General features: G+C 37.6%; 1 protein-coding gene across 8 annotated transcripts in view; it reads left to right on the top strand.

Moving 5' to 3' along the window:
• Positions 1-21750, top strand: part of PIAS2 (protein inhibitor of activated STAT 2) — a 90790-nt gene that overhangs the window by 48477 nt on the left and 20563 nt on the right. For all 8 annotated transcript variants that reach the window (XM_059409595.1, XM_059409599.1, XM_059409594.1 and 5 more), the window contains 4 exons: positions 9481-9615; positions 11812-11917; positions 13317-13390; positions 20596-20756. In XM_059409595.1, coding sequence (XP_059265578.1) covers positions 9481-9615; positions 11812-11917; positions 13317-13390; positions 20596-20756 — 476 coding nt within the window. The remainder of the gene's footprint in view (positions 1-9480; positions 9616-11811; positions 11918-13316; positions 13391-20595; positions 20757-21750) is intronic.

Here is a 21750-nt window from a genome sequence, read left to right as displayed (position 1 = left end):
AGAGCGACTGGATGTGGAGAGCAAGGATTCCAAGTTTGGGTCATGATGTGCGCACCTGGGTGGGTGGATGCAACGGTATTTGATTGACAGCCCTTTGTTAAAGCAGTGAAGCAGTATGGCGGCTTCAGCACTTACGATACACACACGCATGCACACACACACACACACACGCACACATAGTGTGTACAGCCTGTTTCTGGCCTGATAGATAATTCTGGACTCTTCAGATCCTTTTAGTCTCATCTTAAAATAACACTGAATTATTGAACTGGATTGTATATCTGTCTCCACTGAGGCTTGGAATAAGTCAGTAATTAGTGCAACCGTGTAGAAGGCTGGCAAAGCCACAGTCGGAAAAGTAGGAGAGCATGGCCTGTTTGTCAAGCCTTGCAAAGTGGAGGTGCATTTCATCCACAATATGCTGCGAGAAACAGTAATTTCATGAGGATGCTAAGTTGCCATTTCAGCAGCAGAGACTACAGAGAAGGAGGTGCTGGGGTACGGAGGAGCTGTTTAGTATCCCTGCTGAGCACAAGGCTTGGCTCTGGAATAAGTATATTAACAACACACATGAATAGCTGAGCAGACTGGACAATGTAGTCTAAGGACTCTGGGCTCTACCAGAACCAGATAGTTGTCTTGATCACCACCCCCACGACCCCCGCCCGCCAAAAGGTGAAGACAGCCCATGGCCAAAGCCAATCCCTTGTAGTCAAATATCTGACTTGATTGTTAGGAGTCCTGTTTTGTCTCTTGATAGCCTGTGGATTTAGAGACCCGAGAAGTACCTAATTCATGAATTTTAAAGAGCTTGAGCAATACTGCACTGTTGCTGCTTGGCTCTTTTTGAAAGATGTCTGTGGGGCTGAGTCATTTGAGATAGTCCTTTGGGAATGAACGAGGAAATTGCAGAGATGGAGTAGATGTTGGTCAGGAGAAATGCTTACATGGCCCCATGCTTGTTCAAGACCCAGGTGGGACATTTTATTTCTCAGGTTTCTGGCAATGAGCAACAGTAGATTCTTAGGGACTGTCTTTTATCTGGATAGATCATACAAAGATCTGAATGAAGGGAAGAGGCAATTTTCCTTGCAACTGAAGGCCACCCAGTGTCAGTGGATGGCCACATGTGTGATGAGGGAATCCCAGGAAAATCACAGATTGTGGAATGCCTCTACATACTTTCAGTGACCATTCATACCCAGTTTTCTTTGTCTGAGACCTGTTAAAATTTCCTTGACCTTCATTTTTGTTCCTTTTTAACCCTCTCACCACCCTTGGAAGATCTAACTGTGAAGATCTTTTTGGTATCTAGGCCTACCTTGAAGACCTGTCCAGTATCATGCGGCTGTGCTAATGATGGGGACTATCTGAAATGTGTGAGGTTCTACCTAAACTTTGGCATTGCTGCAGAAAATACGGTGGTTACAGGTTACACAAAATACTCCAAATGGAGCAGTGTTATTCTTTGGGATGGCATTTTCATCCATGAGCTCTATCTATGGAAATCTCTGAATGTGTCACTCTTCAGTCCTTTTGAGAGCGAAGAAATTAGGCAGTTGAGTACTTTTTCTGGTAGAAAGAAACTGTTGGTTTCTTTCCCAAAGCACCAACTAAACCTTCAGTGCTTATATTAGACTGTTTGTGAATATATCAGTTACTGTTTAGTGAGTCTGGTCCTTGCCTCTGGAGCCAGGGGCCTTCAGTGGCCCCAGGGGCTTTGTGAAGGAGGTGAAAATAGGGAGCCTTAGGACAAAGGGAAAGATAGATTTCAAAAACAGAAAGCAGTGGGGGCTTGGGTGGGGGGGCTTTCCTGACCTAATCAGGCCATCCCAGAGATCAAATGCCAGACTTTCCCAAAGAGGCTTTTTGGCTTTGTGACCTTCTGTGGAACAGCTGATGTAAATTTACATGCAACTGATAGAAAAATCCTTAAACCACTTCTTGATCCACAATTGCTACTGATTGGGGTAATGAAATATAGAGCCTTTACTAGCATGAAGCAGGCTTATGAAAATCATGGGAGTATACTGCAGCCTCAGAAGAGGAAACTTTACTGACCTTTTAGAAATTAATATGTTGAACTCCTTACCAGCATGGAGATCCTCAGGGACTTTGTTCCAGTTGTAAGAAACATTGACAGGTCACAGAGAAGTTTGACATGTGATCCTTGCCCATGATCCTAGTTTATTGCACAGCAAATCCTAGAGAATAAGCTTGACACAGTCATGGAATTTCCCATGAGAACTATGAATGTATTTGGATTTGTATCCTGGAACCAGTCTCTCTGTGTAGACCTTATTGCAGTATCCAGTTATTACGGAACCATGATACTGCATGAACAAAGAGAAAGCTGAATGAGAAATAGCATTTCCTTGATAATAGCAATGTGTCCTTGGATTCTTAAGGGTCAAATAGTGATGAAAGCAGTTCCTCTGCTGTTTTACCCATGAGTTTTAGGATGGTGAGTTTTAGGAGATGCCTTCATGCATTAGTTTTTTGTTTTGTTTTGTTTTGTTTTGTTTTTAAAGATTTTATTTACTTATTTTACAGACAGGGATCACAAATAATCAGAAAGACAGGCAGGCAGAGAGAGGAGGAAGCAGGCTCCCTGCTGAGCAGAGAGCCTGATGTGGGGCTTGATCCCAGGACCCTGGGATCATGACCTGAGCTGAAGGCAGAGGCTTTAACCCACTGAGCCACCCAGGTGCCCCAATGCATCAGTTTTTCAGATCCCTTAATACAGGGATTAAGATTCCTTAATATAAGGACAACAGTAAGCAGCTCACAGCAGGACCTGTAGAATGACATGTATAGCATGGACAGATAAAAGTGAAACTGTCTCTGAGAGTATCCCCCCTTTCCCGTCTTTGGCTCCCAGGGCTGCCAGTGTACAAACTGATAGAAGATGAGAAAATTTTGTTTTTAAGAACAGAAGAAAAGGAAAGAGGAAAAAGACCCTCTTTGCTTAGAATGATTTTGAGAGGCTGAATGGTTTTTCTTTTTAAATAGATTTTGAGAAGCTTCTGTAAATCTGTGGAGCTGTAACGTTGTGGGATATCGTAGAATTGGGTTGACAGTGGGGAGTGTTACTTGGAAAGATTTTGTAGAATGAAGAGGATATGTGCTGCAATTCAGCTGGCAGAAATCAAATATTTCCTCTTGATGTAGTCAGAAGTCTTCTTGGTGTTCACCCTCTTATCCTAATATATTCTGTTTCTGTGTTCATGGATTTCTTTTTTCTCATATATATTTTTTCTTTTATGCATTAGTTACGCAAATGGTCTGCCTCACAGTAAATCTTGACTGAGGTAAAGTCAGTATTTTCTTTTAAACATACACTTTTGTCCCCCAATTTAACCAGATTCCTGTGGCCTAAGATGGGATTATCTAAAAGATACTACTACAGTAGACGCAGAGCTATTAAATACATGATTGAGTTTATAATTACATTGAAATAAACCATTGGAAGTTGTACTAATTCAGTATTCTAAAAATTGATAAAGGCAGAGAGTCATTGATTTCAGGGTAGTCAGACATGTGCACAGTCAAGTTTTTTTTATGGAAACATTTTAACTAATATAAATAAAAGGAATAATGGATTAGAAAGCCATTCTTTTCAAATCCATAATTATATAATCGATCTAGGTAACCATCAATGGGTGCTAAAACTATTAGGTCAAAGCTTGATGGGGAATGTTACCATGGAGGGGTCAGGCTGATGTCAGGGTCAGGCTGAATTCCTCATCAGTTTTGACATCACTGTAAACTGGGGCAAACTCATTATTTGCCTCATGATGTGGTATGGTGGGGAGTACCTAACATTCCCTATGAAGTTTTGTGTCTGAAGATTCAAATCTGAATCAAATCAAGCGTGCATAACTGGCTACCAGCTTAAAATGTCTACAGGAGATGGAGCAGCAGAACTTTATACCATGAGGAAGCCTCATGCAAAAAATGAGGTCATTCTTCAGGTCAGAAGTTTTGGTATCTTTAACAAAAAATGACAGTGGAAAAGAAGAAGAGAGGGTGGGGGAGAATAAAAATCATTATTGTAGAATAAAGGAGACTTCAGAGACAACTAACCACAATGTGAGGCTCTAGTTTGGATTCTGAATTAGACTGTAAAGGGACATCTTATGTACTAGGCTATATATGTGGGTAACATGATGTGCCTGGGATTTGCTTTAAAATAATCTGGAATAGGAGTGAGGTTAATTAAGTAAAGATTGTTTATGACAAATGTATATTGAATTGGGTGATGGGTATATGGGAGTTCATTATGCCTTTCTCATATATATGTATATAGTTTTTAAGATTTCATTTATTTGAGAAAGTAGGTGAGCAGGTTGAGGGGCAGAGGGAGAAGCAGACTCCCTGCTGACAGGGAGCCTGCCGTGGGGCAAATCCCAGGATTCTGGGATTATGACCTGAGCAGGAGGCAGATGCTCAACCGACTGAGCTAGATGCCCCATCTTTTTTTATGTTTGAAAATTTTCAATAATAAAGATATTTGAAGCAGTTGGAAAATTTGAATATACACTGGATACGAGGTAATTTTTTAAGAATTACGGTTAATTTTATAAGGTTGTGATACTGTTTTATTTTTTTTTGAAAGGTGTTAATAAAACCGTATAGAAGTATGGGTCAAATGGCATTATCTAGAATAAATGTGTATATGTGTGGGGTGTGTATTTTTGGGTGGGCTGTGGGTGGAGACAGGCAAATGAAGCAAGATTGGAAACATATTGTTGGTAATTAGTGAAGCTGGCTGGTGGGTAGTTTTCTCTACTTATATCTATCCTTGAACATTTTTATAATGTACAGTAAAATAGTAAATCTGTGTTGACAGTATTACAGTAGTGGTAGTAGAAGTAATTAGGAAATTCCAGAGGGAAATGTTAAAGGAATAACGCTGTCAACTTTTGTCCCAGTTACAAGTCAGGTAGGATGTCGTTACAGTACATCACAGAAAGGTTTTCGAGTGTATTTTTCATTGGAACATTAGGTTGAGACTGACATCTTTACTGGCTCTCCTGCAGCTTATTTATTTATTTGTTTTTCATTTTAAAAAGATTTTTACTTACTTATTTGACAGAAAAAGAGATAGAGTGAGACAGGGAACACAAGTAGGGGGAGTGGGAGGGGGAAAAGCAGTCTCCCCACTAAGCAGGGAACCCAGTGTGGGGCTCGATCCCAGAACTCCAGGATCATGACCTGAGCCGGAGGCAGATGCTTAATGACTGAGCCACCCAGGCACCCCTCCACCAGCCTTCTTAAAGAAGGTTTTTAGCTTTCCTCCAGAGGTCCCCTATCAAATGAACTTAAATTTATTTTTGCTTTAGATATGGAAAATCATTAGAAATATGTTAAAGCTGCACATCCATATTTTAGAAAATTGCAATTTTACCCCGTTCTCAATAACCAGGTAATTAATGGCTGAATGGAGGTGATAGAATGGTCAGAAGGAGAATACAAGTTAAAAGATAACTCAGAACTGCCAGTGAAATCAAACTAGTTGGGTAGGGTAGAGATAAATTTAAAATACTTGAGATGGCTGAGATTTGCTAATACCTCGTTCTTGTAGTCGCCCAGTCTCCCCTCTCTTGTTGCTCTCTTCCTCTTCAGACGGACTGAAAACATTGGTGATTCGATTCCAGTTTAGGGAGTTTACTCTTTGACTAGTTCATGAGTTGTTTTTATCGTCTTGGCAGATCCTGTGCCATTGTTTTATTTGGCTAACCTACCAGTGAACATACCAGAAGACAGAAAACAGATAAAACAAAGGTTTCATTCAGAATTGCCCAGAACGTTGATATTTCTTGCGATTTTTTTCTCATTGAACCAATTCGTAGAGTCTTTATAAGAGATTGAATTGTTTATGTCTTATTTCACTTGAATAACTTGAGATGGGCATAACTTTCCTGTACACGTGTACGCAGGCGCACACACAACTTCCCTTTTCCATAGTGTAATGGCCATTGTTGAAGTTATGTTCTTTGCCTTCCTTCTTCCCTGCCCAAGCTGTTTTTAATGATTTTCCAAGTCTTGATGCAAGTCGTAGTTTGCAAGTTTGGTGTATTCCCACTGAATAATTACTATCATAACTCCTACGGGGCAGTGAAGAGGTTTCTTAGTTGTGATAGACCGTGTTCCTTAGCTCTGTTGTGTAATGCCACCAATACTGTATTTCATTGTTTCTAACATTGCATACTTTTAACATCACTAGAGTCCAGAGGTATCTTACAGTTGTTGATGACCAGGTGGCAAGCTATAATGTGTTGTCATTGCCTAGTACAGTCATGATGTTATTCCTGTGGCAGGACTGGTTAGCTGTGCTCCTTCGGTTTTTTTAAGCAACAGATGATTTAAGAACATTTTAAGGAAGGTTCACAAATAGTAATTAGAAAAAGAATAAAGCATAAATATCAGTATTACAGCCATCAAGTTCATTTAATGCCAGTTGAAATACTGATTATTCTTTGTTGACATGTTCTGGTTTTAAAAAATGACCATTTATTTTCTACTTGGAAAGAAGGCAATGGAGAGCATTTTTTTCATTTTTATTTTTATTAATTTATTTATTTTCAGAAAAACAGTATTCATTATTTTTTCACCACACCCAGTGCTCCATGCAATCCGTGCCCTCTATAATACCCACCACCTGGTACCCCAACCTCCCACCCTCCCCCCGCCACTTCAAACCCCTCAGATTGTTTTTCAGAGTCCATTGTCTCTCATGATTCACCTCCCCTTCCAATTTACCCCAACTCCCTTCTCCTCTCTAACACCCCTTGTCCTCCATGATATTTGTTATGCTCCACAAATAAGTGAAACCATATGATAATTGACTCTCTCTGCTTGACTTATTTCACTCAGCATAATCTCTTCCGGTCCCGTCCATGTTGCTACAAAAGTTGGGTATTCGTCCTTTCTGATGGAGGCACAATACTCCATAGTGTATATGGACCACATTTTCCTTATCCACTTGTCCGTTGAAGGGCATCTTGGTTCTTTCCATAGTTTGGCGACCGTGGCCATTGCTGCTATAAACATTGGGGTACAGATGGCCCTTCTTTTCACTACATCTGTATCTTTTATTGTTTTAAAATTTTAATTCCAGTATAGTTAACATAGAGTGTTATATTAATTTCAGGTGTATATTATAGTGATTCAGCAGTTCTATACATTGCTCAGTGCTCATCATGAAAAGCGTACTCTTTAATCCCTGTAATTTATTTCACCTGTGCCCCCACCCTCCTTCCTTTGGTGACCATCAGTTCTCTATAGTTAAGAGTCTGTTCTTGGTTTCTCTCTTTTTGTCCCCTTGACTTGTTTTGTTTCTTAAATTCCACATATGAGTGAAATCATATGGTATTTGTCCTTCCTCTGACTTATTTCACTTAGCTGTATACTCTAGCTCCATTCACGTGGTTGCAAATGGCAAGATTTCCTTTTTTCAATGGCTGAATAATATTCCATTGTATGTATGCAGCACCACTTCTTTATCCATTCTTCTATTTATGACATTTGAGCTGTTGTATACAATGCTGCATAGGGACGCATGTATCTTTTTGAATTAATGTTTTTGTATTCTTCTAGTAAATACCTACTAGTGCAATTACTGGATTGTAGGCTAGTTCTGTTTTCATTTTCTGAGGATCCTCCATACCATTTTCCACAGTGGCTGCAGCAGTTTGCATTCCCACCAGCAGTGCACAAGGATTCCTTTTTCTCCACATCCTGGCTAACCGTTGTTTGTGTTTCCGATTTTAGCCATCTGACAGGTGGGAGGCGATAATCTTTCTGTAGTTTTGATTTGCCTTTCCCCAATGATGAGTAATGTTGAGTATCTTTTCTTTTATCTCTTGGCCACGCGTATGTATTCTTTGGAGGAATGTCTGTTCATCTTCTGCCCAGTTTTTAACTGAAAATGTTTTTTTTTTTTGGTTTTATTTTTTGTGTGGGTTTTTTTTTTTTTTTTTTTTTTAGTGTTAAGTTGTGTAAGTTCTTTATATATTTTGGATACTAACCCTTTATCAGATATGTCATTTGCACATATCTTCCACTCAGCAAGTTTTTAGTTTTGTTGATTGCTTCCTTCGCTATGCGAGGAAGTTTATTTTAATGTAGCTTCAGTAATTTATTTTTGCATTAATTTGTTCTTTAATCCCCAAACTTTGTTTTCCCTCTTTCCCATCCCCAGTATTTGAATGTGTTTTAAATAGGAGCTCCTACGATAGATTAATACAAAGAGGTACAACTTTATCGTTTATTGATGAGGGAGCAGGAGGCTGGCTGAGGACAAAGCAAGAGCTGGCGCCTTGCACCCCCCCCTTCATCCGCTCCCCTCCATAGGTGTAGCATTCCTCAGGCACCCCTGACTGCCATAAAATGATAAATAGTTAACTTGCTGAGATCACAATCCTGCAAGACAGGAGTCTCCCTTGGTTTACAAATGTCCTTGAGATTCCAACAAAGAAGTTACCTTATCAATAGCCCAATTTCCAAAGACACAGAACTCAGTTCCTCAAGCCTAATGTTACCCTCCCCTCCATAAAAACCGAAGGAGGTGGAGGTAGAAGGAAAAGTAAATAAAGTTCAATTTCTTCTAAACCTAAATCTCATTAACAAGGATGCTTGATAGCAGGAATGTAACATTCCACCAGACTTTCAATTGTCTTTACTTGATAGCAACTAAGCCTTCAATATCCTGATAGTATTCTTTGCCCCAATAGCCCTTCTGGACACCCCTTTGTCCTCACCTACCCAACTCCTGTGTATATAACCAACCACTCCTAACAACCCGGGGCAGCAGCAGCTCTTCCTGCCCACGGGTCCTGTCCCCGTGCTTTAATAAACCACCATTTTGCACCAATGACGTCTTAAGAATTCTTTCTTTAGTCGTCGGCTCCGAACCTCCTCACCCCACCGAACCTGACTTAGGTTCTGGGACTTCATCATTATAAAAAGGAAAAAGATTCATAGTATGGCAAGATGTTAGTATTTTTCATTTTAATGATGCAACATTTTTTGGTGCTTTTCTGAACTTGTGAAATAATAGTATTTCTTAAAAGGTCTGTTTCCTCTTTGGATTGGTGACTTTAGGATGAAGATTTTGTGATTTCCAGGATAAAATAAGAATATGTATTGGATCGGGGCACCTGGGTGGCTCAGTGGTTTGGGCTGCTGCCTTCGGCTCGGGTCATGATCTCAGGGTCCTGGGATCGAGCCCCGCATCGGGCTCCCTGCTCCGCAGGAAGCCTGCTTCCCTCTCTCTCTCTCTCTCTCTCTCTGACTGCCTCTCTGCCTACTTGTGATATCTGTCTTTCAAATAAATAAATAAAATCTTTAAAAAAAAAAAAGAATATGTATTGGATCTATGTAACGGAAATTAGACAAACTTATGTCTGTCTTGGAGAAAATTGTTTGATTCCCCAACAGAGAATTTAAAATTATTTTTCTCTCTTATGGTTCTAGGGTTATGCACCACCACCTAAAAATGGGATTGAACAGAAGCGCCCTGGACGCCCTTTGAATATTACATCTTTAGTTAGGTTATCCTCAGCTGTGCCAAACCAAATTTCCATTTCTTGGGCATCAGAAATCGGAAAGGTAAAGACTCTTTTCTGGGTAGCGCGTGAAAGTGATCTCACTAGGAGTTGATTTGTCTTGTCTTAGCTCAGGGTACTAGCTCTAACCTGTTTAGTTTTCTGATCTTAATTCCTGAAAAGCAGTGATTTTCAATTCAGGAGTGGAGATGTAGGGATTCTTAGGGTTGAAAAGTTCAAGATGTCCTAAGTGTCATCCCTTTATTTTCTTGGAAAAGAAGTGAGTGTAATTATTTCTTAAGGAAATGCCTGAATCACAATTGTGTTTATGTATGTGTTTAAGTAGGGTTTTAAGAAACTGGAAACTTTGGATAATGTTATGTATTTATGAAGAGGGGCAAAGCTTATCAGGCTTTGAGGAAAATGGTTAAATGTGGTTGGAAATAATCTGTTCCAGCTTTTACATGAACAGCTGTCACTTCAGATAATTTGGGAATCTCATATGAAAATATTTACTTAAAATTACATTATTTTCCCAATACCTGTAGGTTGATGAACCTGGCTTTCTACTAATTCCTAGTCTCAAATGTGTTATGTTAGTTATGGGATACTGACTAATATAACAAGGGATTTCTGTCTTACAACTGTTTGTTTATATATAGAAATAATAGAATGTCAAAAGAGATTTCAGTTAATTTCTGAACATCAACTTTAGTCTTGCTATTTCATTGGTAAAGGGTAATATTCCTATTTTATTGACAGAGAAATTGAGTCATTTGTTCATAGCAGGAATTTTTGGTTGTCACACCAAGGCAGTTGCAGAGTTGAGGACATAAAGAATAGCTTTGTATTAATATTTGGACTAAAAAAATATTACTATCTCTCTAATGATTGTTTTCTTGAGCTCTTAGTTTTGGATTTTTATCATAACTTGTCTGTATTATCATAGGACACTGATCCTAATATTTTTCATTTGTACAAACTGTGCAGTATAGTGATGCATTGGGTAAGGATTCAGAAAATCTTATCTTAGTCCCAACCTGGCCACGGTTTGATTTTGGCAAAGTTGCTTACTTTCCTGAGGCCCGTTTAAAGATAAGTAAAATCTTGCAAATGCAAGAGTCATTGGTAAATGAGCAGGTATTAATGCTTTAAAGCTTATGCGAGAAATTTGAATAGAAGAATGTATCTTTTTGACGTAATTATTAACATATACTTTTGAGTAAACAATTATAGACATTGAAGATCTGGCAGGGTTTTTTGCTGTGTAATGGGAGTAATATACTTTCCATTAATTAAAATGTAATTAAAATGATTAATTGATTAAAAATTTGCATACTGTATTGAGTATTCAGATACTTAAAAAGACTGTTGCAGGACATTAAAATGATATTTACAATATTTGGCTTGGCAACTATTAAAAGTATTTTGTTTATTATAGGATCAATTGAATGAATATGTGTAGTGAAATAGTAAGATAGATTTTTAGCATGTAGGTAAAATTCTATTTCATCTCTTCATAGCTCTATAAATAGCTAACGAAGGTTCCTTTGTGCCAGATCTAAGAGGTATGGGATTGGATGCTATTATTTTCTGGCCTTGTCTTTTTGATTTTTATCATTTCTTCGTGTGTCTTAAATACTACAGTAGCTGTCCCTTCCCTAATAAAATGTGCATTTGGAAACAGGGGTTAATTTGTCAAAAGTTTTTCTCCGAAGAAAGCTGATACTGGGTTCATTTGAAGATTTGTTCAAGGCCATGTATGAGGTGGTCTCTTCTGCCAGAATTAGAACTTTGAAACTCTGGATTTGAATGTTAATTCAGACCACTGGTGTTTAAACTTTGTTTCTGCAGTGGAACCCATTCTTCAGTGAAAATATTGTGACAGTCCCATTACATGAAAACAAAATTTTAGTTAGAAGTGGGCATTCCGGGAGGGTACATTCTCATTCATGCCACGATGACCCCAGGATAATCAGTTTTGCTTAATTAGAAACACAGTTTGAAAACTACAGATCTAAGATATGTTATCTTTCACTTGGATGTTTTAAAGTGATAAATGATTGAGAAATACCTTTAATGTGATTGAGTTTTATCTTCCCTAAAATAGCTAAGTTGATTTTGTTCCCTTCCCAGTCCTTGACCTTCCTGTGAAAGTTATTTTGAATGTTATTTTTAGAAACCAGAGTTTCTTAGACAGGTATTTTATGTAAATAGGCTATTATCTCTCATCTTTAATACAGATTATCTTTCTTTGTAGAATTACTCCATGTCTGTATATCTTGTACGACAGCTCACATCAGCCATGTTATTACAGAGATTAAAAATGAAAGGTATTAGAAACCCTGATCATTCCAGAGCACTAAGTAAGTAATGTTTGTAAAACTGAGCATTTGAGATGCTTTAATGGAGGAAAAAAAAAAAAGGAAGCCTCAAATATACATCAATACAGGAATAATTTGTGAAGAATTATTTTAAAAAACCTAAAATAAATTTGAGTTAAAAATACTCCTTTGAACAGAGCCCTGTAATGAAAAGCCCTTCTTAGAAATCACTCCTAAGGATCAGTTTTATATCCCAACTAGTCTGATTTTGGGCTTTTTTATGCAAACTTATTTAGGTAAATGTCAGGTTGATGGTAATTTTGATGCGTATGTTGACTCGCAAATAGGAGTGCAAGTCTTCAGAACCTCCAGTGTGTAATGCAATGTACATTTAAAAAAATCCTAAACGAGAACGCCCTTTTTGCAAAAGAAGTGCTGATATCTATCAATAATATTTGACTTCTCAGAGGTTTTATTTTTTACTTTGCTTTCATAATGTATAATAATAGAGAAAAAGTCTAACTCAGACTGTAAATAATTCAGTAACTTAACTTAATTGAACAAGACATTTTTCTGGGAAAGACAATATTTTTCCCCCAGTTACTTCACTTAACGCTGGATGAACTGGAAAGGAGAAAAGGATCTACAGATTGAAAAGGGAGTCAAGTAGGGCTATTGAAATGGTTTGCATTTCTTGTACATAAACCATTCTCATCTCTTTAAGAGTAGCGGTCTTCCTGCCTAGAGCTGGAAGCCGAGGAAGCACTTCCCTCCATTTTTTCATTCCACTGCAGTTCCAGTTTCCCATTTCCTTGCCTTTTCTCTATGATGGTGTTGAGTGTTAACCACCTAGAGGCCATGCATATGTTTGTGACCTTGTAGAGACTTTAACCTGTATACATTACCTGGAAAATCAAACTACAGAGACATTAGCACATCTCTTGCAGTTTTCAGTTGTCAAAGGAAGTATGAGAGTATTTGGCTTTTTCGGTTTACAAATTTAATAGTTGGAAACAACCAATACCCTGTAACAAAAAGTCCTCTTGAGTGTGTGTGAGGAAAGCATTGAAGCTCCCAAGTACAGCTCCTTTGCAAGTTCCTTTCCCAATTGTTATATCGTTCTTTGGTCTTATATAGTTGTCTATTTCGAAACTCTTCCTTACCTGCAATTTTGCTTTTAGAAAGAAACTATTTAAAAAATGCAATCAAACATGTGAATCTAGAGTTTGCAAGTTTGTAATTCTTTAACCTAATACTGGAAGTATGATTGTGTTTTTACATGAATACTTAACATTTTGGGGGTTTTTTGTTTCCTTTTTTTAGTTTCTTGACCTAATCAAAGTGTTTGGGAAACTTTAAATAAGATGATATCTATTTCTGTAATCCTGTTCAGAATATCACAGTTAAAAATTTTTTTTAAAAATTCTTTTTCTTTTTAAAGTTAAAGAAAAACTTACTGCAGATCCTGATAGTGAAATTGCTACAACTAGCCTTCGGGTGTCCTTGATGTGCCCTGTAAGTAAAGCCAAAAACATTGCGGGGTGTTTCAGTTTTTATAAATGACTAATTTCCTATATAAGTAAGTGTGGGAATGAATGATACGTTATGATAGAATTCAGAACTTTTGTCATTTTCCCGTTCAGGAATTTTAATGATTAAACATAATTCTAAAGAATGCAAATGTTCTTCAAACAATGACTAAGCAAGGAGAGACCTAAAAGGGTATTGTTTCGAAAAGGAAAGAGAGCTTTAAATTCAGAATAATCTGTCACAGTTTTTTTTTTTTTTGCTGTAAATAGTCCACAGCTAATAGTAAATATTTAGAGAGAATAGAGAATTGGCTCCTTTTATCAGAATATAGACTGTGTTGAAAAATAGCAGTAAAATTACTATCACCTAATAAATGCTAATTGATGGTTCTGGTTTAATGAATTAGAATGTTTGAGATGCCTTTATCTGTTTGTAATGCACTTCTTAGTTGCATAATAATTTTATGTCTCTATATAGAGACTATGGATTGGAAATCGGTCAGCAACTCTCAGATCCTCCTGTGTTCTTGTTACTGAGCTAATTTGGGGGCGAAAATACGGAGGACTTGATAAGAACTTGTCAGAAAGTTAATAGTCTACTTTGAGAGATAAAACTAACTCACATGAGAAAACGAAGATATACATACCACATGTAACCTTGCTAAGCATAGGGAGAGGTCAGGAATAGTGGATGAAGTCTTCTCTAAAATCAGTACTCGTGGAGGGGAACCTTTCCACATGCAAAGAAATTTATGAGAAAAGTCACGGAATCAGGAATGTAGTTTTGGGAGAACCTCATGACCAGCCACCATTGTGAGAAATGTATAGTATTTAAGTGGAGAGAGAATTGTGTCAGAGAGAGGGAGAGAGAAAGGAATAATTTGTTGAGTTCCCGTGATGTGCTTCTTAATTTAACTGTCTTAACAAACCTGTGTGGAAGAGTTGTTCACATTTTGTAGTTGAGGGAACTGAGACTAAAAGTGCTTCGATAGCCCACATCACACAGTTAGTAGCAAAACAAGGATAAAAATTTTGGTCTTTGGACATTATTCCAGATACCTTAACAATATACCATAATACCAAATTGGGCTAAAATATAAAAAACCCTTATTATATAAGTTCACCTCTCTGTCACCCTGGAAAGTGATGTTTGCAGATCTCTTTCTTTCTGAATTTATTTTTTTATCTTTAACTTAAACTAACTTAGCTCTGTTGAAAAGGAATAGAAGTGCATGAAATTGGATTGCTTAGAAATGGTGAACCTGTGGTTGTCAGATCCAGAGAGAAGAAAGTCTGCTGTTCCAGCAGCGGTGGTGGGGAGCATTAATGCCTGAAGTGGTGGCAGAGGTCCAAGAGGGCTTGTGTTTGGACCCAGGACCTCCTCTTCTACCCCCATGCTGTGTGCAGACCTTGAGATGTGATTTCTTTGGAGTGTCTTCACATTACTCTTTTCCTCCCTCTTGTGTTAGAATGGATATTAAATTGACACAGGAGATTGCCATTTTGTTGGTCAAAAACAGTTGTATATTGACAGTTTTCTTATAGTTTAACCCTATTTTGAGCAAATGTTGTTTACTGGCTATATTCTAGGCATAATCACAACATGGGAAGGGAACTCATGTTTCCTCTATGTTTTAGTAGCACACTATTCTGTCAGTAGAAAGTGCTTCTGGATAGCTTACCTAAAGAGTTCTAATGGTTGTAAGATTCCATTTTCTGTCTTGTCTCCTTGACCTTGTTTTTTAAAGGTTTTTTTTTCTGTTTTTGTTTTTTTTAAAAAACACTGTGCTATTCTGTATGAGAACAACCCAAACAAAACATAAGAGACTGACATACTAACAGATTCTCAGATTTTCAAAATAGTGGAAGTGGTATATCAGAGCGGTTAAGATTCCTTCTATATAAGAATAGGGAACAGTTCCTTTTCACTAAGTCTGTTTTGCAGACTGTCTTTTGAGCTTTGAAAAAAATCACACTACCTGATTTTTTCAGCACTTTCTAAGAAAAGAGTAAGTGGTACTTTCCAGGCTGTAGTAGTGTTAACACAAAGTTGAAGCTAACTGTAGTCTATGATACATGTTAATTAGAACACCAAACAGATGTTTTGATCAGATTTAACAGATGGATGACAGAAGTGAGATGATGAGAGGAGGAGGTAATACCAGTATTAGCTGAAAAGAGCAGAAAGGAGTGCAGCCTACTGGCTGCAGAAGTAGCAGCAGATCCGGAGTGGTGCTAGGAAATACAGAAGCACAGAGTGGATCGTAAGCATTTGGAAGGATGAGACGTGAACCCTGGGATAAGGAAGCTAACAGAAAATGATGGCTGTCAGGTACTGGGAGAAGTGTTTGTCCCGTTTCACAGTATATTTGTAAAATGATTCAGAGTAGACTTGAGTCTGGGGAGTGGGAAGTGCAGTCCAAAGCCTCTGTCCTTGGGTCTTACGGAAGGCAATTTTACTGTAGTTCGAGGGAGGGATCTAAGTGTATATAATTACATTTCTGAACAGTGTCTGAATTTTACAGTTTTTAAAATTTATCAATTTTAGTGATATAAGCTAGTGATTTTCTGTCTTTCCTGCAGAGAAAAGATGGATGGGTGGGGGATAGAAAAGGGGGCTAGGTTTGATTTTATCTTTTAAGATTCTGACTCATATATAGTTTGGATCCACTGATTTGGGTCATTTTTACTATATACAGTCTTAATTTACGTAGATGCATTTAGGCTACAGCGAAGTAAAAATCAGTTTAGGTGCTCTGTACATAACATTGCACTCTGATGTTCATAGCAACATGATCCACAATAGCCAAATTATGGAAGCAGCCCAAGGGTCCATCGACTGATGATTGTGATATATTACTCAGCCATTAAAAAAAAAGATGGAATCCTGCCATTTGTAATGACATGGGTAGAGCATGAGAGTATTATACTAAGCAAAATCAGTCAGAGAAAGACAGATACTATATATGATATAATTTATACATGGAATTTAAGAAACAAAACAAATGGGGCACCTGGGTGGCTCAGTGGGTTAAAGCCTCTGCTTTCGGCTCAGGTCATGATCCCAGGGTCCTGGGATCAAGCCCCGCATCAGGCTCTCTGCTCAGCGGGGAGCCTGCTTCCTCCTCTCTCTCATTGCCTGCCTCTCTGCCTACTTGTGATCTCTATCTGTCAAATAAATAAATAAATAAATAAATAAAATCTTTTAAAGAAATTAAAAAAGAAAACAAACAAACGAGCAAAGGGACAAAAAAGAGAGGCAAACCAAGAAACAGACTCTTAACTATAGAGAACAAACCGATGGTCACCAGAGGAGAAGCGGGTGAGAGGATGTGTGATGGGGAATTAAGGGTACTTAATTAAGGGCACATCACATTTGTCATGAGTACCAAGTAATGTATGGAAGTGTTGGATCACTATATCAAAACAACATAACACTATATCATAACATCTGAAACTTAGATTACACTGTATGTTAACTGGAATTTAAGTAAAAACTTAAAAAATATTTTAGCAATCAAAAAGAGTATTGCATTGTTTAGGAACCATTCCTTCCATCCATCAGTCCATCCATCCATCCATTATCTGACTAAATAGAATTTAAGCATACAAAGCTGCTTTTGTTGACACGCCATGATCAGTATTAGGAAATTAATCAGATTTGGCCAGTTGGTAATAAATGCTTTTTTAAACTTGAGAAATGCTCATTAACTTTTGTGAGCCACTAGGATTAAATTTAGGATCAGTAGCTTCTATAGTTGTGAATGTTTTCAGTTCTCTGTATCGTGGAAATTCTAAGGCAGTGACAGGAGAGATGAAGGTGGTACCTAAGAAGAAGAAGAAAAAAACCAAGTTCCCAAAGCATGGCTCAGGGATACTTGGGAGCCCTGAGACTCTTGGAAGAGGCTCACAAAGTCAGAGCAATTTTTAAAATAATACTGTGATGCAGTTTGTCTCTTTTCTGTTATTCTCTCATGAGTAGGCAGTGGTGTTTAATAGGGATTACCTGACTATTGGTAATGTCAGTGTTCCCGAGGGTTGATGTAGTGTGTATTTGTCTATTTTTGTCTTTTTAAAATGTCTGCTTTAATTGCTACTACAATAAATATTGGTAAATATAATCTATATATAAAAACTCCTTGAGATTCTCAGTGTTTAAGAGTGTGAAGGGATTCTGAAGCCAAAAGTATGAGAACTAGGAGCCCCCGCCCCCTCCAAAAAAATCATAGTAGTCTGAGCTAGAGCATTATTTAAAGGAAACAAATTATGGAAATTGACAAATAGTACCTACTTTATTATAAAATTATTCAAATAGAACAGACATTAAAACTTGAAATTCATAAGATCTCTTACTCAAAAGTAATGCTACTAATAGTATGAAATAAATCTTTCTAGACTGAACTTTATGTATTGGAAAAAATTATATTGTGCTACATATACTGTTCTGTGGTTTACTGTTTTAAAATTAACAGTATATTTAAACTATTAATATCTGTAGATATGACTTATTTTAATCATACAGGCATTTTGTTGATTGGGTGTGGTGTAAATTAACTTGTTTAACCTTTTTAGTGATTACTTAGGTTGTTTCCAAATAAAAAGCAATGATGAAAAATTCCTAAGCAAAACACTAGCCAGTAGAATCCATTACTTTAAAAAGAATCAGTATTTTGCAAGAATAATACGTGATAACAAAAGGATACCTCTTAGGAATGCAAGTATGGTTTGATTGTTTATATTAATAATGGAAAGGGGGTTAGGAAATCCCTGTGATCATCTCATTAGGGTGCTGAATAAGCATTCAGTCAGCTTCCATTCCTAAGAGAACAAAAACTTTTAGCAAAATAGGAGAAGGTGGATAATTGGAACCAAGAACCAGCACCATGTGTGATGTAAAACTAAGAGGAGTCCCATAGAAGTAAACATTTGTGTTTGCATTAGAGCTCCACCAGCTGGGTCTCAGTGAGTGTGTTGTTTATGGCCTCATGTCGTCTCAGCATCTTTATTTCAAAAGCAAAATACAGATACTAGTCTGTCTGCAGTCCTAGGGCTGTTAGGAGAATTCTGTGAAATGTATGTAAAAATCCTTAGCGCCCAGTAAGATTCCACATGGCTTAGGAGAAAATCTGTTACTAAAGGAAGGGAAAATTTGGAAGCAAATATTGTAAGAAAATGAAATGCCTTAGGTTCTATTCTTCCTTTTTTCTTTCTTAAATAATGAGTTCTGTTGTGCTATGTACTTGCATGAATCACTGTAACTTCCAAGATCTCTTTTAGAATTCTAGTTAAAACACTCAGATGGAGTCAGTATAGCACAGTGTTAAGATATGGACTCTGGAGCCAGAGTTGCTTGGTTCAGATATTGGTGCTGCCACTTTCTAACTTTGTAATGGTATCTTTACTTAGCTTTGTTGTGCCTTGGTGTTCTCAGGGTGGGAGTGGGGGAGACAATAATTTCTCTAGATCAGTCATACAGTGCAGTTGTTAGGTTTAAATATAAAGTGTCACTTCATAATATAAAGTCATCAGCATCGTGCCTTCTATGTAAGTAGAACTATACAAACAATAGTTATTGCTATGCTGACAACTTGGCTAAATTAATTTTTTTAATTACGAAATAAACAAATGTTCATTTTAGAAGAAAGAAATTTTAGATAAACCATAAAGGGGGGGGGCAAACAGGAGCATTCTAAGACTCCTACCCCTCAGGCAAAGTTAACAGTGTAATTTTGCTGTGTATTTTTCTAGACTTTATAGTGCCCGTAAAGAAGTCCTTCCTGTTTCCCTTTCTTTCCCATTGCTGTTTTTCTAGTCTGTCTGTCTTTGTTCTGTCATCTGATCAGCAGATTCCGAGCACATGCTGCATTTTAGGTGCTGTGCTGTGACACTTGGATTACAGCGGTGAGCAGCGACATAGATCTTGTCCTTGTGGAGCTTAGAGTCTAGTGGGAGAAACAGATTTTCTATCCAAATAACACAGAGCTGGTTGTAAGCTGAGAGATTTTCTGTAAGGAAGTACATAGGGAGGGCTGTTGAAAGGCTGTCCTGACAGACTCCGTCTAATCTGGGTGTGTGTCCTGATGTTGGCATACCTCTACCAGCTAGAATAAGAACTGAACAGAGCACTGTAGTTATATAAAAATATATATCAGAATATCAGCACATGTGATTATACACAAGTAAATTCTCATAAGTGAAAAATCTATTTGCAGTTCACATCATCATATATATGAGGCTGACTTAATGTAGAGCTGCTGTAGATAGATACCAAAGACTAAATGGAAAATGAGAAAAGGTTATGAATAGATGGCTCTTAGAAGCACAAATGGCTCTTAGAAGTAAAAAAGAAGCTCAACTCAAAATAAGGGAAGTGTAGTTCACAACTGTAATGGGATTTTTTCACCTATCGGGTTGGCAGAGATCAGAGTTACAGCACTGTGTGTGCAAGGTTGAGGGGAACCAAGTGCACTGATACATGTATGTGCATGCATCGGTAGGTAGGCAGCTTCTGTGGGAGACGTTTTTGTCAGTGTGACAGAAATCATAAATGCACTTTCCCTTTGACCACAAAATATCACTTCTAGGAGTCGTTCTGTAGATATTTACTGGAGCATTATTTGTAGTCATAAAAGATTGGAAACAATTTAAACGTCTGTTGCTAGGGTGGGTACTAGTTAAATAAATAATGAGCCTTCATATCATACGCTTCATTATCAGTTATGATACCTTCAAGTCATGGTAGCTTTGCGTGTTCTGATATGTTTGAAATAGTCACCAAGGGAATTATGTGACAGCTGGTACAGAATTGTGTGGATGGCATGCCACCATTTCTGGGAAAATTTTTAAAATACATACTTGGTTATGTGTAGACTTGGTGCAAGTACAAGCAAGAGATGGGCAACAGTGGTTCCCTCTAAATAGGGGAACAGGTAAGAAAGAAACACGTTTTTCTTCCTGTGAATTTGCATGTTGATTATTTTAAAAATGTGAAATGGGCTTTTAAAAATCATAGGGCCGTCAGTGAATACAAGTGAAATGTGTAGCAGTCTTGATAGAGATAAATTCTGGTTTGAATTTTTTCATTTTGATTTTCTCATAAGATCTTTTTAGGCTTTTATGAGTGATTCTTGCCTTTGAGGCTTTATTCTCCTTTCTGAAAAGTTTCCCCCTGTTGTCTTCCCTGTCCTGTAGTTAGGGAAAATGAGGTTGACAATCCCGTGCCGTGCAGTGACTTGTACACATCTGCAGTGTTTTGATGCTGCCCTTTATCTGCAAATGAATGAGAAGAAGCCCACCTGGATCTGTCCCGTGTGTGATAAAAAGGCTGCCTATGAAAGTCTCATTTTAGATGGGTAAGTGTATCCCAGCCTACGTGTTAGCTTATGTAAACAGCCAGTACAGCCTCATATCCATTTTAGTCTAGGGTTGTGTTACTCTTTGTATTTATTGTTGGGTTTCTGTACTGTTAGGTTTGTTAAACTCAGAGGGGCATTGGTCTGTTGTTTTCTTGTAGTGTCTTTGTTTTATTTTTGTTTTAAGATTTTATTTACTTGTGTATTTTAGACAGCATTAGCATGGGTTGTGGGGAGAAAGGCAGAGAGAGAGAGGATCTCTCAAGCAGACTCCGTGCTGAACATGGAGCCCTGCACGGGGCCCAATCCCACGACCCGTGAGATCCTGACCTAAGCCAAAACCAAGACTCAGACGCTCAACCCACTGAGCCACCCAGGCATCCAGGCATCCCCTTTGTCTCCTTTTAATACCACCGTAATGTTGACCTCATGCAAATGAGTTGGGAAGTGGTGGTATCATGTCTTCACAAATATTTGTTGGAATTCCCTTGTGAAGATGTTTGGGACTGGGCTTTTCTTTGTGGTAAAGTTTTTAACTATAAATTCATTTTCTTTAATATACGTGGGTTTCTTCAGGTTATCGATTTCTTTTGGAGCCTTAGTGTGGCTAGAAGTTTGTCGATTTTATTGATCTTAAAGCCCCAGCTTTTTGTTTTCATTGATTTTTTGTTTTTTTTCTATTTCATTTGATTCTTTTCTTTGTTATTTCCCTTTTCATGTTTAATTTTTTTTCTGGTTTCATTAGGTAGAAGCTGAGGTCATTGATTTGAGTTCTTTTTTAATGTAGGAAGATTAGTGCTATAAATTTTCTTCCAAGTACTGCTTTAGCTATATTCCACAAATTTTATTATACTTTCCTTTTTGTTCAGTTCTAAATACTTTCTAATTTATGTTTATGGGGTTTTTTTTTTGTTTTTTTTGGTCTCATTGGTTGTTTTGTTTAGTTTCCAAATATTGGCATTTTCCATATATTTTTCTGAAGATGATTTCAAAT

Source organism: Mustela nigripes, chromosome 8 (assembly GCF_022355385.1).
Source record: "Mustela nigripes isolate SB6536 chromosome 8, MUSNIG.SB6536, whole genome shotgun sequence".
NCBI lineage: Eukaryota > Metazoa > Chordata > Mammalia > Carnivora > Mustelidae > Mustela > Mustela nigripes.
This window is presented reverse-complemented; position numbering and strand designations above follow the sequence as displayed.